The sequence below is a fragment of the Trypanosoma grayi genome, assembly GCF_000691245.1.
Source record: "Trypanosoma grayi strain ANR4 Tgr_634_V1, whole genome shotgun sequence".
NCBI lineage: Eukaryota > Euglenozoa > Kinetoplastea > Trypanosomatida > Trypanosomatidae > Trypanosoma > Trypanosoma grayi.
Genome location: NW_008826253.1, coordinates 1 through 10,220, shown reverse-complemented (window position 1 = coordinate 10,220; position 10,220 = coordinate 1). Strand labels below are relative to the sequence as shown.

Below are 10,220 nucleotides of genomic sequence, written 5' to 3'. Positions count from 1 at the left end.
GTGCGGTGCAGCGCCGCCTCAAGCGTGGCGCAGCGCCGCTGACACTCTGCGTCCGCCGCCTCGCAGGCGGTGCGCTCTGCCTTCATACGGCTCGCTGAGGCCGCTGCCTGGTGTCGCGCCGCACGCTCCCTCTCCACACACCTGCGCCACTCCATTTTGAGCGACTCGTGTTCCATCTGTAGCGCGCGGAAGGCGCCGCCGTTATCGTGGTATTTTTCTCCTCGCTGTGGTTGTGGGCCCAAATGAGGCGACATTTCGCTCTGTGCGTCGTCGGCGACACCACTCATATCTAACCGGGACTGTTGCTGCTCCTGCTGCGGTTGCTTCTGTTTCCGCCGGAGGAGCGCTCGCGCATGAGACAGGTTGCTCTGCAGCTTTTCATTTTTTCCCTGGAGGGCCGCCACCTCGCTGGTGGACTCCTGCAGCTGCTTGCCACAACGGAAGAGATATCTCAACGCGATTGCCAGCATGCGCTCTGCGTCCGCGCACCGCTCCACCATCAAGTCTAGGCGCGTGCACGCTGCCTCTACCAGCAGTTCCTTCTCTGCCTGCTCCTGCTGCACCTGCTGCTCCAGCAGCTGCACACGGCGGTCGGCAGACGCTACCCTCTCCTGCAACTCCTCTACGAGACGCTCCTGTTGCCGCAGCTCCACCTGTGCCCGCTTCGCCAGTAGCTCCACCTCGCGGCACCGCTCCCGGTCGGCTTCCTCACACATCTCGCGCAGCAGCTGCTGCTCGACCTCTGCTTGACGGATTCTTTGCAAGAGCCGTACCATCGATGCATTTGCGCCGTCACAGGCATCAACAAGGGCGCCGCGCCGCAGCTGTTCTGACTCGATCAGCGTGCGGCACGCCAGCGACCAGCCACCCATCGCAGTATCAGCCAACTGCTGCCGTTGCACCCGCAACTCACGGCACTCGGAGTGAAGATTGACACAGGCGTCGATGACGTCCTCCGCAGTGTAGTCGAGCTCGGAGGGCATCTGTAAAAGGTCGCGTGCGCGCCACATAGCGCTTCGAAGAGGAGCACTCTCTGCTGCGTGTGCATCAATGAGCGCCTGCTTTTCCCGCACCTCAGTCTGCAGCGCAGCAACGAGCAGCTTCAGCGTGCTCCGCTCCGCCTCCGCCTCCTCCCCTGCTGCGTTCGCCTCATCCAGCTCCTTCTGCAGGCGCCTATTGTCTCTGTAGAGTTCGAATATGTCCTCGTCTTTCTGCCCAATCACCGCGTAGTAGTTCTTCACCACCTGGCTGATGTCGTCCATCACCTACAGCATCAATTGGGGGTAAGGGTGGAGGGCTTTCGTGCCTGCAAGGCGAAACCAAAAAAGAAACAAACAAACAAACATAAGGGGAAGAAGGATCCCCCGCCACATAGATCACCACAGAAAACAGCCACCCAAACACACAGAAGGAAAACAAAAAGCCAAACTGCAACAAAATAATCAAAAAGAGGGCGGCGGTCCAACATGACACAGAGAAGCGACAATGTGTAGGTGATTCCGTTTCCCTTGCGTGTGTGTGTGTGTGTGTGTGTATGCCTGCGTGGACGCAGCCACTTCAATACACGTAGGCACGTCGCAACACGTGATTCTCCGTAAGACCACAAATACACACAGCAGACTTTTCGTTCACCATCACATGCCGCATCATCAGTGATGTTACATGTGGCAGATCCGCAGCCGTCAGCGACGATGGCGCCGAAGAAGACAAGTGCCCCACAGTGTGCACACTGCCGTCAACTGCAAGACCCACAACACTCCCGTCGGAAAGCAACAGAAACAGAAAAATTGTCTCATCCTTCTTTTGCAAAGGGGGCGTATGCACAGGGCACAATGCCATTATGTGCGCTCCAGCCAACGACTCCGTTGTGTAAACAAGCTCACGTGTCCATGATGGAGCGTGTGAAAGCATTTCCACCGTTGTAGCGGTCCACAGCAGAACCGCGTCGCCACCACGCACTGGTGTGACACCGAGATACTCTTGCTCACCAGCGACGTCCGCGAGGTGCGCGTTGACCTGCAGACTGGAGTGCAGCAGAACCTCATTGTCGTCGAGGGAGTATACACTGAAGCAGCACCCACGCTGTGCCACCACCACCAGGCTTGTTACCTCCTCGTCACCGGGAAGCCACACACACGCGGCAGCGGCGTTTTCGACAAGCACCGTCGAGTCCGCCGATGATGATGACGTGCAGGTGACTCGGCCAGATGACAAGCGACGCACAATACACTCCAGCGGCTCGACGAACAGCTGCTCCACCACGCGCGCGTCGTCGCAGACGCCGTGATCGTGAAGAGGCGGGGGAAAGTAGCAGAAACAGGTTTCAGCACGAAGAGGGCCGCTGCTTTGCCAGCGAAGGACAACGCAACCCCCGCGTGGGTCACGCAGCAAGAACCACGGTGGTGCACCACCGCAAGGCTCCAGCACCCACTCAGCCAACGGCGAGGAGGAGCTGCCTCCGCTCGTCACCTCACGCATTGTCTGCTCAAGCCCCAGAATCTGCACGTTGGCAATGGAGTCCGGCGCGGTGTGGCGGCAATAAACAAGATGCGGTGAATGAACACTCGCCGATGTGTCACTCGTGGGGGCAATACCAAGCACACCATCGTCATCAAGGCGAAAGGAGCTCATTGCGACACACGACTCGTCGTCGGCCTGTTTCTCTGTGGATACACGCGAGTCCTCGCCGATCATGCTGTACAAACGCAACGCGGTATCCCCCTGCGCTGGTATTCCCGAGTCAGATGTATCCTTCTGCGCGTCCTTTACCATCACTTCCTTCTTTTCACTCCCGCCATTCTGCACGGTTGGGGCGACTTCTTCCGCGTGGATTTTCACCCGGCCTTCCACAGCTTGCGAAGTGGACGCAACGTGAAACGTTTCCCTAAAAGTTTGTTGAGGCATAGATGCTAGCGTTACTTGTGCCTTCAGTAGCAGCAGGTTCACATCCACCTCAGTGCTGCGGACGCTCTCTATTGGGATGCAGCAAGAAAAACGCCATCTCCCTTCCCCGACAAGTAGCTCCTCGCACGCCTTTCCTCTTACCTCAGCTTTACCCAGACAATGGGTCTGCTTCCCGTCACAACACTGCTCATGGCACTCGAGCACGATCCGAGTGACAATTTCATCAGTGCCAACTGCCACGCGCACTCCCATCTCTCCAGCATCTGATCGCTGCAGTGCATCTTGACTGTGGGACATGCTGTCCTTTTTGTCGCTAGTGGTGGGAGCTTCTATATGTGTTACCGCCTCGAGGGTGATGGACGGTGATGCTACAGCCACAACGGCCACCTCCAAGGGCGGTATTATGCTATGCTGTGTGCGGGGGTGGGTGATGAGCAGCGTGTGAACAGAGTTGGCCTCGGCGTGGTCAAGCGCGACGTCCGGAAATGCCACCATTTGTCCATCATTCCCACCCGTCTCACGCTGCGCATATGCAAGCGTGCTGCCGTGTTCAGAAAGTGCCGCATTTCCAGCAACGTAGGTGAGAACAAATGGTACCCTCCTAATTTCTTCAAAGTAGGAATCCTGCTGTTTCTGCGTTTGAAGCCACTTTTCATCACTGTCGGCATCATATTTTTCATTACCGGAACTGTTAACGATAAGACGGCATTGAAGTTCAATACCACAGTTGAGTGGAACAACAAGAGCCTCGACGACAGCACTGCCGCTCCCCACTACACGTTCACCCTCACTCTCACCCTTATCCACGTCTAGTCGCAGCAGAGGCGAACATACCTCCAGCCGTGCAATTGTGCCCTTTCCATTGGCGGCTCTTCGCGACTCGCGAATCAGGCGTTGGTGCAACACACGCGACGTGAGATTGGCCTCGACAAGGAAGAGTTGCTTCTTCCACCACATCTGACGCAGCAGCTGCTCCTTCGCCAGGCAGGCGGCGAGAACCTCTGCTGCGGCGGTGCGTTCCAAGAAGAGCAGCCGCTGCGCCTCAAGCGCCAGGACCGCCTTCTTTTGTTCGTGCAATGTCTGCAAGAGGTCGACCTGCAGCACCTGCAGCGCATCGGTGGCTGCAGCGGCATCGCCTGATCGGTGAGCGTCCTGCATGCGACCAGAGAAACTGTGGCAGGTAGCAGATCGTTCCACGGCGGTCGGACACTAAACAACACGAGGAACGATAACAACCGCAACGTAAGAAAAATGCAAAGAAACATGGGGATAAGCCGAAAGCATATTAAATGTATGGCGGAACAAACAAAATACGGAAAAAAAAACAAACAAACATGTCCAAACGAAAATAAACCCACACGAAGCAAACCAGCCTTTCACCTGTCTTTTTTTTTTCAAAGTGTGAGGGGTGCACTGAGCTCACCATCAAAAGACAACAAGAGATAACAGATGCCCAGAAAAAAAAGACAGGGTTCCCACCGCCACAAAGGAACTTTGGTGGCTCCAATATGAAGCTGTTGCTGAGCTAAGGAGCAATAGAGAGTGCCTGAGAAAGAACACACCATAATGCCAAGGCTATTCGTCATCCCCGTCACTGTCGTTCCCCAAGTGACGGACAGCCTCAATATCCTCCAGTCGCGCCTGATCTTCTTCTGTCAGCTCATGATCTCCCCGTGGTGGCTGGTGGTTGGCGCCTTTCAGCCCATGACGATGGAGCTGCTGCTGTTGTTGTTCGTGATTGAGCTGATGATTGGAGTTCCCATTCTGGCCTTGACGCTGAGCCCCCGAGACCCTCCGCATCGGCAGCAGTTGCCTCTTCGACGATGGCCCACTGTGCGCAGGCTGACCGCTTGCGAGATGGGCCTCGAATTGATCCAGCGCCTCCGAAGATGGCCCAAAATCCTTCGTGTCGTCCTGAAGGTAGGTACCCTGCAGCATTGGGTCTGTGTCTGCAGCCACTACCTTGGGAGGCATCTATTCACTTACCCCCACCTGCAATCGCTGGCTTCTATACACCCTCTCGCGTGTGCAACTATATTAGGGAGTAATGACACATCAAATATAGACGAAGAGAGAGTGTGACACCGGCACAACAGAAAAAGAAGATACGACACACCATCCCAACCAGCGAAACCACAACAAGTTCACCTGGGCACACTGCCCCATTGGAAGTTGTCAAACATACAAAAAAAAAGAGCACTCATTCATGTCCTAACACACAGAAACCCACACAAATGCGTGTGCCTCACATCACGAAGAGTTGTAGTCCTACCTAACAGAAGTTACAGCGATCGAGTTGTTTTGCGTCCCCAATACCACCCCACAAAAAAAAAAATATATATATTTTCTCCCTCGTACATCAATTTTTATTTATTTCCCTCCTCCAACACTAAGAGTGTCAGCTGTTCTCAGAAACCGGCCAGAGCTGCGGTGATCCATCCGGTCATCAGCGTAATGCCACCAATGGGCGTCAGCGGACCCACTGTCTTTGATGGGGCACCGAGGCAGAGGGCGTAGATAGAGCCGGCGAACAGCGCGGTCCCGGCGAGGAGCAGGTAGAAGGCATGGGAGAGAAACTTCGCAGCACGACCGTCAGGATCCAGTGATTTCAGAGCAGCGAAGACCGCCAGCAAGGCAACAGCGTGAATGAGGTTGAACAGAACTGCGAGATCCCACGCGGCTCGNCCAGCCGCAACGGCAATGAATCCAACAGCACCAACAATGATCAGTGAAGTGTTTCTCACCTTGGGCATATCTTCCTTCTTAAACAATATACTGTTGTTTTTGCTTCCTCTTGGAGTGCTTACCTTCACATGCAAGAGATGAGTGGGGTGAAATAGAGCACGCAGTTGCCCAGGAAGATGCACTTCTGCGGTAACAGAAGGAACGCGTTGGGGGGCCAAAGAATCTTTCTACGACTGGCACTTTTGACTCACAGTTTACTTTGAATCATGTTACTGTACAGCTCGATAAATTCGCCGAATGTCACTTTGGTGTCGTTATCTGACGGAGAACTCTGTAGTGAGGACATCAGGTGTCGGTAGCGTTCGGAGGAGGGGTCTCTAGACTCATGCACAGTAAGTAGGAGCAGCTCGTGCAAGGCTTGTGCCACTACTGAGAGGGGAAGTGTTTGTGTAAAAGGGCTCTCTAGCAACCATTCATTAGGAATGCAAGACCCACCATTATCCTCGTTCGACTCCACGTTAAACGGAACCTGCAGCTTCTCCGTGACAAGGCCGTTCCACCATATACCCAAATCGAGAAGGGTGCTTTCGTCGAGGTCGGGCCCCATGCTACGCACATGTGACTGTGCCGGTGGTGTCCTATTTAGCACCACTAGCGGGGGCGCCTTGTATCCTGCACTTCGCCAACGGCCAAATTTCGGGCTGATGGACTGACGTGCATGGCGCTCCGCATACCCAGCACAACTGCGCCTCATTATGTTGTTCCTGCCGTCGCCAGGAAATACGGTACTTTGGGATATTGGTCTCTTTACAGAGTGCCGGTGTTTGAGGCGAAGTTCATTGATATCCTCGTACTGATGCAGCGTGCGGTGCGTCGGTGATGCGTACTCGATAGCCGCCAAAGATGCCCCACGCAGCGGCACGCAGAAGGCTTCGGGTTGGAGTTCCAATGCACGGGTGGAACACGGGGAGTTGATGATGGGGTGAAATAGACATTCCTTCGTATGCTCCTCCTCACGTAGGGCGTGAACATCTTCACTCAGGCGGAGAAGGTGCTCCGTGCGTCGTGCTTCCCACAATCGTTGTCGCTCACGAAAGTCTTTCAATTGCTTTTTGGAATGCGCAACAGCAGACTTCGTTTTACTCTCTTCCTCTCGCGACGGTTGCTGCCTTTTGGGCAACGAGAGCTCTGCGTCGTTCTTCTGCTTCTCCTGCGGTTGCTGCTTCTGTTTTTGCTGGCGAAACGATGAGGACACAAACACAATAGAACCAGGGGGCCTGCCGGGTGGGGAGAGAATACCTTGATTAATCCTCGGACTGAATGTTGGCTCCTCATCCTCGACACATTTACGTTTCACAAAGGTGTAATCATGAAGCCGCCTGGCTTGGTCCCCGATCAATTGCGGTGATAGCCGCAATCCACCGGATTCACGCCGTGCGTACTTCTCGCGCAGTGCCGCACGCTCCCGACGCACACGAACGTCGTCCTGCAGACGTTCCAGAAACGGGGGATAATCTATCGTGAGGCGGTGAGATGCCTTTGTGGGGCAGCGACACACCGATGCGTCCCGGCGACACGACACACTGTGTGACTTGCCGTCGCTACTGTTGTCCTTCACGCCAGCTGCTGCGTTGTTCGGGCTGGCCGCGTGGCCCTCCGTGTCCCTCGCCCGCAGAATCCGCCTCGTCCCCGGGGACATCTGCCATGACGCATGGCACGCCTTCTCTTCTTCCTGCGCCTCCACCACCTGCCGCTCCCTCTTCTTCTCTATCTGCTTTGCACACTGCTGCTGCCAGCGCAGCCCAGCGCTGTGCAGCATCTGCGGCGACCGTCGCGCTGCCCCAACACTCGGCTCGCGGATGGTGGGATGAAACGAGAGTCCCCGCGCCGGGTCGAAGCGCACCCTGGCGGCGGTGACTCGCTCCTGCTGCTGCGCCCTCCACTCGAAGAAGCGGCGCGCGAGGGCCACATTCTTCTCCTTCGCCGCTACCCGTCGGCACCGCCGCCGCTCCCACTGTTCGAGCCACTGCAAGGCTGGCCGCTTCCGACACCGCAGCCGCCACTCACCATTCCCTCGTGGTGATGATGATGATGGTGGTGCTGCTGCTGCAGCAGCGAGGAGAGCGAGGCCGTGCTTCTCCGTGCCACTGAGAACATCTTGGCTCACATGCGGCGGCGCTCTGTCCACTAACTCCCCTCGCATATCGGTAATGTCTCTCTTCAACAAGCGCTCAAGCAGCGCATGTGCCACAGCCTCTTCTGCCGAAGTTGAGGGCATCATCTTCTCATACAAGTCCGAGGCACTAGACGTGTTAGCACAGCTTTGTACAAGGGAAGATGGCACACAGTTAACGCAAGCAGCATAAAACGCCATAAGATGAACAGACATACATAGCGACAAAAGAGAACTACGCGAACAAGTGTAACAAACACTCCATCATCACAAATTACAATCGCGGTGAACCGGGATAGAGGAAAGAACAAAAAGTCACATGACCCAGGCCACATGTCTCCTCCGCATGTGCACGCCTATAAGAAAACACGAATAAAGAAGTATCGCCTGGCTTGCGCATCGAGAGCAAAAGGATACCTGCATCCACACCCAGTACTACGTCTCCACAGACCCCTGTAGGCAGCAAGATGCATCAAAAGAAAATACACCAGGATACGCATTTTCATACGTGATGTTCAGACGTGCCATGCAACAAAAGCCTCGGGTGCATCTCCCTAGTACCGTATCTACGCAACAGACAATGGCAAGAGAAGCATCAGGCTGCGAGAGAGCACGTACCCAATCCGAGAATAGGAGAGGCGCAGCCGGAATGTAGGAAAAGAAAAAAACCATTGAGACAAAGCACCACCTTACACCTTGTTAAATAAAACGAATTCAACTGTTGCTGCCCCAACAAGTCCTCAGCGTGAGAGGGAGAAATGCACTGTATTCCGTGCTTGACCACCAGTCTCTGCAGCCACGAAGGGGTGCCCCGCTAACAGCTGACGCACAACACCGTAGCGTGCGAAGAAACTCGCTGGGAAATCACACCCCTCTCACGTGAGGAATGCAAGAAAGTGACACTGTGGGATGTGTATACGAATTGCAACTGAGCGAACGCATACCAGTGTCTCAGATGAGAAGCAAGGAAACAAAAAAAAAGGATATAGGGGGAAGACAAGAATCCCAATCGCTTAAAAGCATTTGTGTATATTGATAAATATTTAGTGCCGGATCCCACTCAAAGAGCCAACATTACGAAACTCAACACAGAAAGAAACAAAAGATCTGCAAGAAAGGCCGTCGTTGCAGTGCCATCGCTGACATCTGTGCACACTTCCGACCGCTTGGGGCACACAATGCGCCCACTTATGAATGTTTTCTTCGGGCTAAGGTAGCTGCCCGAAGGACACGGATACCACGTATCATCATTCACAAACCGAACGCTCACAGTCCCATTACTGCACGAGATGTCCACACAGATATCAGCAAGAGACATATACGAAAGCTTGAGCGACTCACCCTTCACGCACCGTGAGTTCGGGCCAATGCGGCTCCCATGCGTTGCCAACGGCTGGCCGTCGGTACACCCGGCGTTGGAGAACGGGTTAACGTGTGGACAAAAGTCCATCAAATGAGGATCACCACCCTCTGTAGGGTCCACGAAGTACTGGAACTGTTTTGGCAAGGCTTGAGTGTACTTTGCCCGTTGGCAGGATCCAAGAGACATACGATCAAACGTGCATACTGGCTGGTGTTTTTGTGGGGCTTCGCTACAGAACATATCTGGATAAGTACTGACACCATTCACCAAACATTTCTCTTCCAACAGCTTGCAGCCCGAGTTGTGGCCCCATCCCATATGTTCCTCCATTCCCCAACGAGCCTTGTAAAACATCATGTCCTCGAACGCTGCCATTGTTAGCGCAGTGTAATAACTCGCACCCGAAATACCAGACATCAGCTCATCCCTCGCGTTGCGCCGCTCCCAGTGGGAACCACTTGTGCCGTAATTTCCCTCGTCCTCCAGCTCCATACCTTTTATATTGTTGCAGTTGTAGTGCCTCTGCGCCATCTCCTTCGTTTTTGGTGACGACACCACCAGCACGGAGTTTTTTCCGCGCACACCTCTTACAGTGGATATCATCTTCAGTTCATTCATCTGATCATACCCAAAACCAAGAGCATGCGCAATCTCGTGGGCAGCTATACGAACACTCTTATCTGTCGCCACAGCATTCCGGGGATCAATATTCAAAACACCAACGAATGGTCGCCTGCTTTTCAATACTGCACACGTGCTCGCCCAGGCGGCGGCGCCGCCCATCGGCCCTGCGGCAGCGTACATAATCATGTCGGCACCAGACACACCACTGGTGTGGTGATACGGGGGAACTGTGAAGTAGGAGCACAGTATTCCTCCCAACAAGGGTACAATAACGTTATTCATCACCGGCTCCACAGAGAGACGCTCAGTGTGGAGTTTTACCGCCCCAGCAATAATGTGTTCCACAAGTATAGTCTTTTTCTCATTCGTCAGTATGTTTTCGGATTTACAAACCACCGTACCACCCATGAAGTCCGGACGCACATCTCCTACTCTTGTGCAGTACTTGGCCGGATTGTTCATGTCCTCCGT

The 10,220-nt window shown here is 54.5% G+C and overlaps 6 protein-coding genes across 6 annotated transcripts; all 6 read right to left on the bottom strand.

Moving 5' to 3' along the window:
• Nucleotides 1-2: 2 nt before the first annotated feature.
• Nucleotides 3-1,262, bottom strand: DQ04_06341050 (viral A-type inclusion protein; the record flags this gene model as incomplete). Its single annotated transcript, XM_009314659.1, has 1 exon — nt 3-1,262. A coding segment is annotated over one exon (1,260 nt), but the record flags the coding sequence as incomplete, so codon positions are not given.
• Nucleotides 1,263-1,557: 295 nt separating this feature from the next.
• Nucleotides 1,558-4,062, bottom strand: DQ04_06341040 (hypothetical protein; the record flags this gene model as incomplete). The annotated part of the gene is made up of 1 exon (XM_009314658.1): nt 1,558-4,062. One exon carries the CDS (start codon nt 4,060-4,062, stop codon nt 1,558-1,560), a length of 2,505 nt encoding a protein of 834 aa, XP_009312933.1.
• Nucleotides 4,063-4,479: 417 nt separating this feature from the next.
• DQ04_06341030 (hypothetical protein) lies at nt 4,480-4,878 on the bottom strand (the record flags this gene model as incomplete). The annotated part of the gene is made up of 1 exon (XM_009314657.1): nt 4,480-4,878. The coding sequence occupies one exon, from the start codon at nt 4,876-4,878 to the stop codon at nt 4,480-4,482; it is 399 nt and encodes a 132-aa protein (XP_009312932.1).
• Nucleotides 4,879-5,312: 434 nt separating this feature from the next.
• DQ04_06341020 (hypothetical protein) lies at nt 5,313-5,657 on the bottom strand (the record flags this gene model as incomplete). Its single annotated transcript, XM_009314656.1, has 1 exon — nt 5,313-5,657. The coding sequence occupies one exon, from the start codon at nt 5,655-5,657 to the stop codon at nt 5,313-5,315; it is 345 nt and encodes a 114-aa protein (XP_009312931.1).
• Nucleotides 5,658-5,836: 179 nt separating this feature from the next.
• DQ04_06341010 (hypothetical protein) lies at nt 5,837-7,870 on the bottom strand (the record flags this gene model as incomplete). The annotated part of the gene is made up of 1 exon (XM_009314655.1): nt 5,837-7,870. One exon carries the CDS (start codon nt 7,868-7,870, stop codon nt 5,837-5,839), a length of 2,034 nt encoding a protein of 677 aa, XP_009312930.1.
• Nucleotides 7,871-8,822: 952 nt separating this feature from the next.
• DQ04_06341000 (putative surface protease GP63) lies at nt 8,823-10,211 on the bottom strand (the record flags this gene model as incomplete). Its single annotated transcript, XM_009314654.1, has 1 exon — nt 8,823-10,211. One exon carries the CDS (start codon nt 10,209-10,211, stop codon nt 8,823-8,825), a length of 1,389 nt encoding a protein of 462 aa, XP_009312929.1.
• Nucleotides 10,212-10,220: the final 9 nt, after the last annotated feature.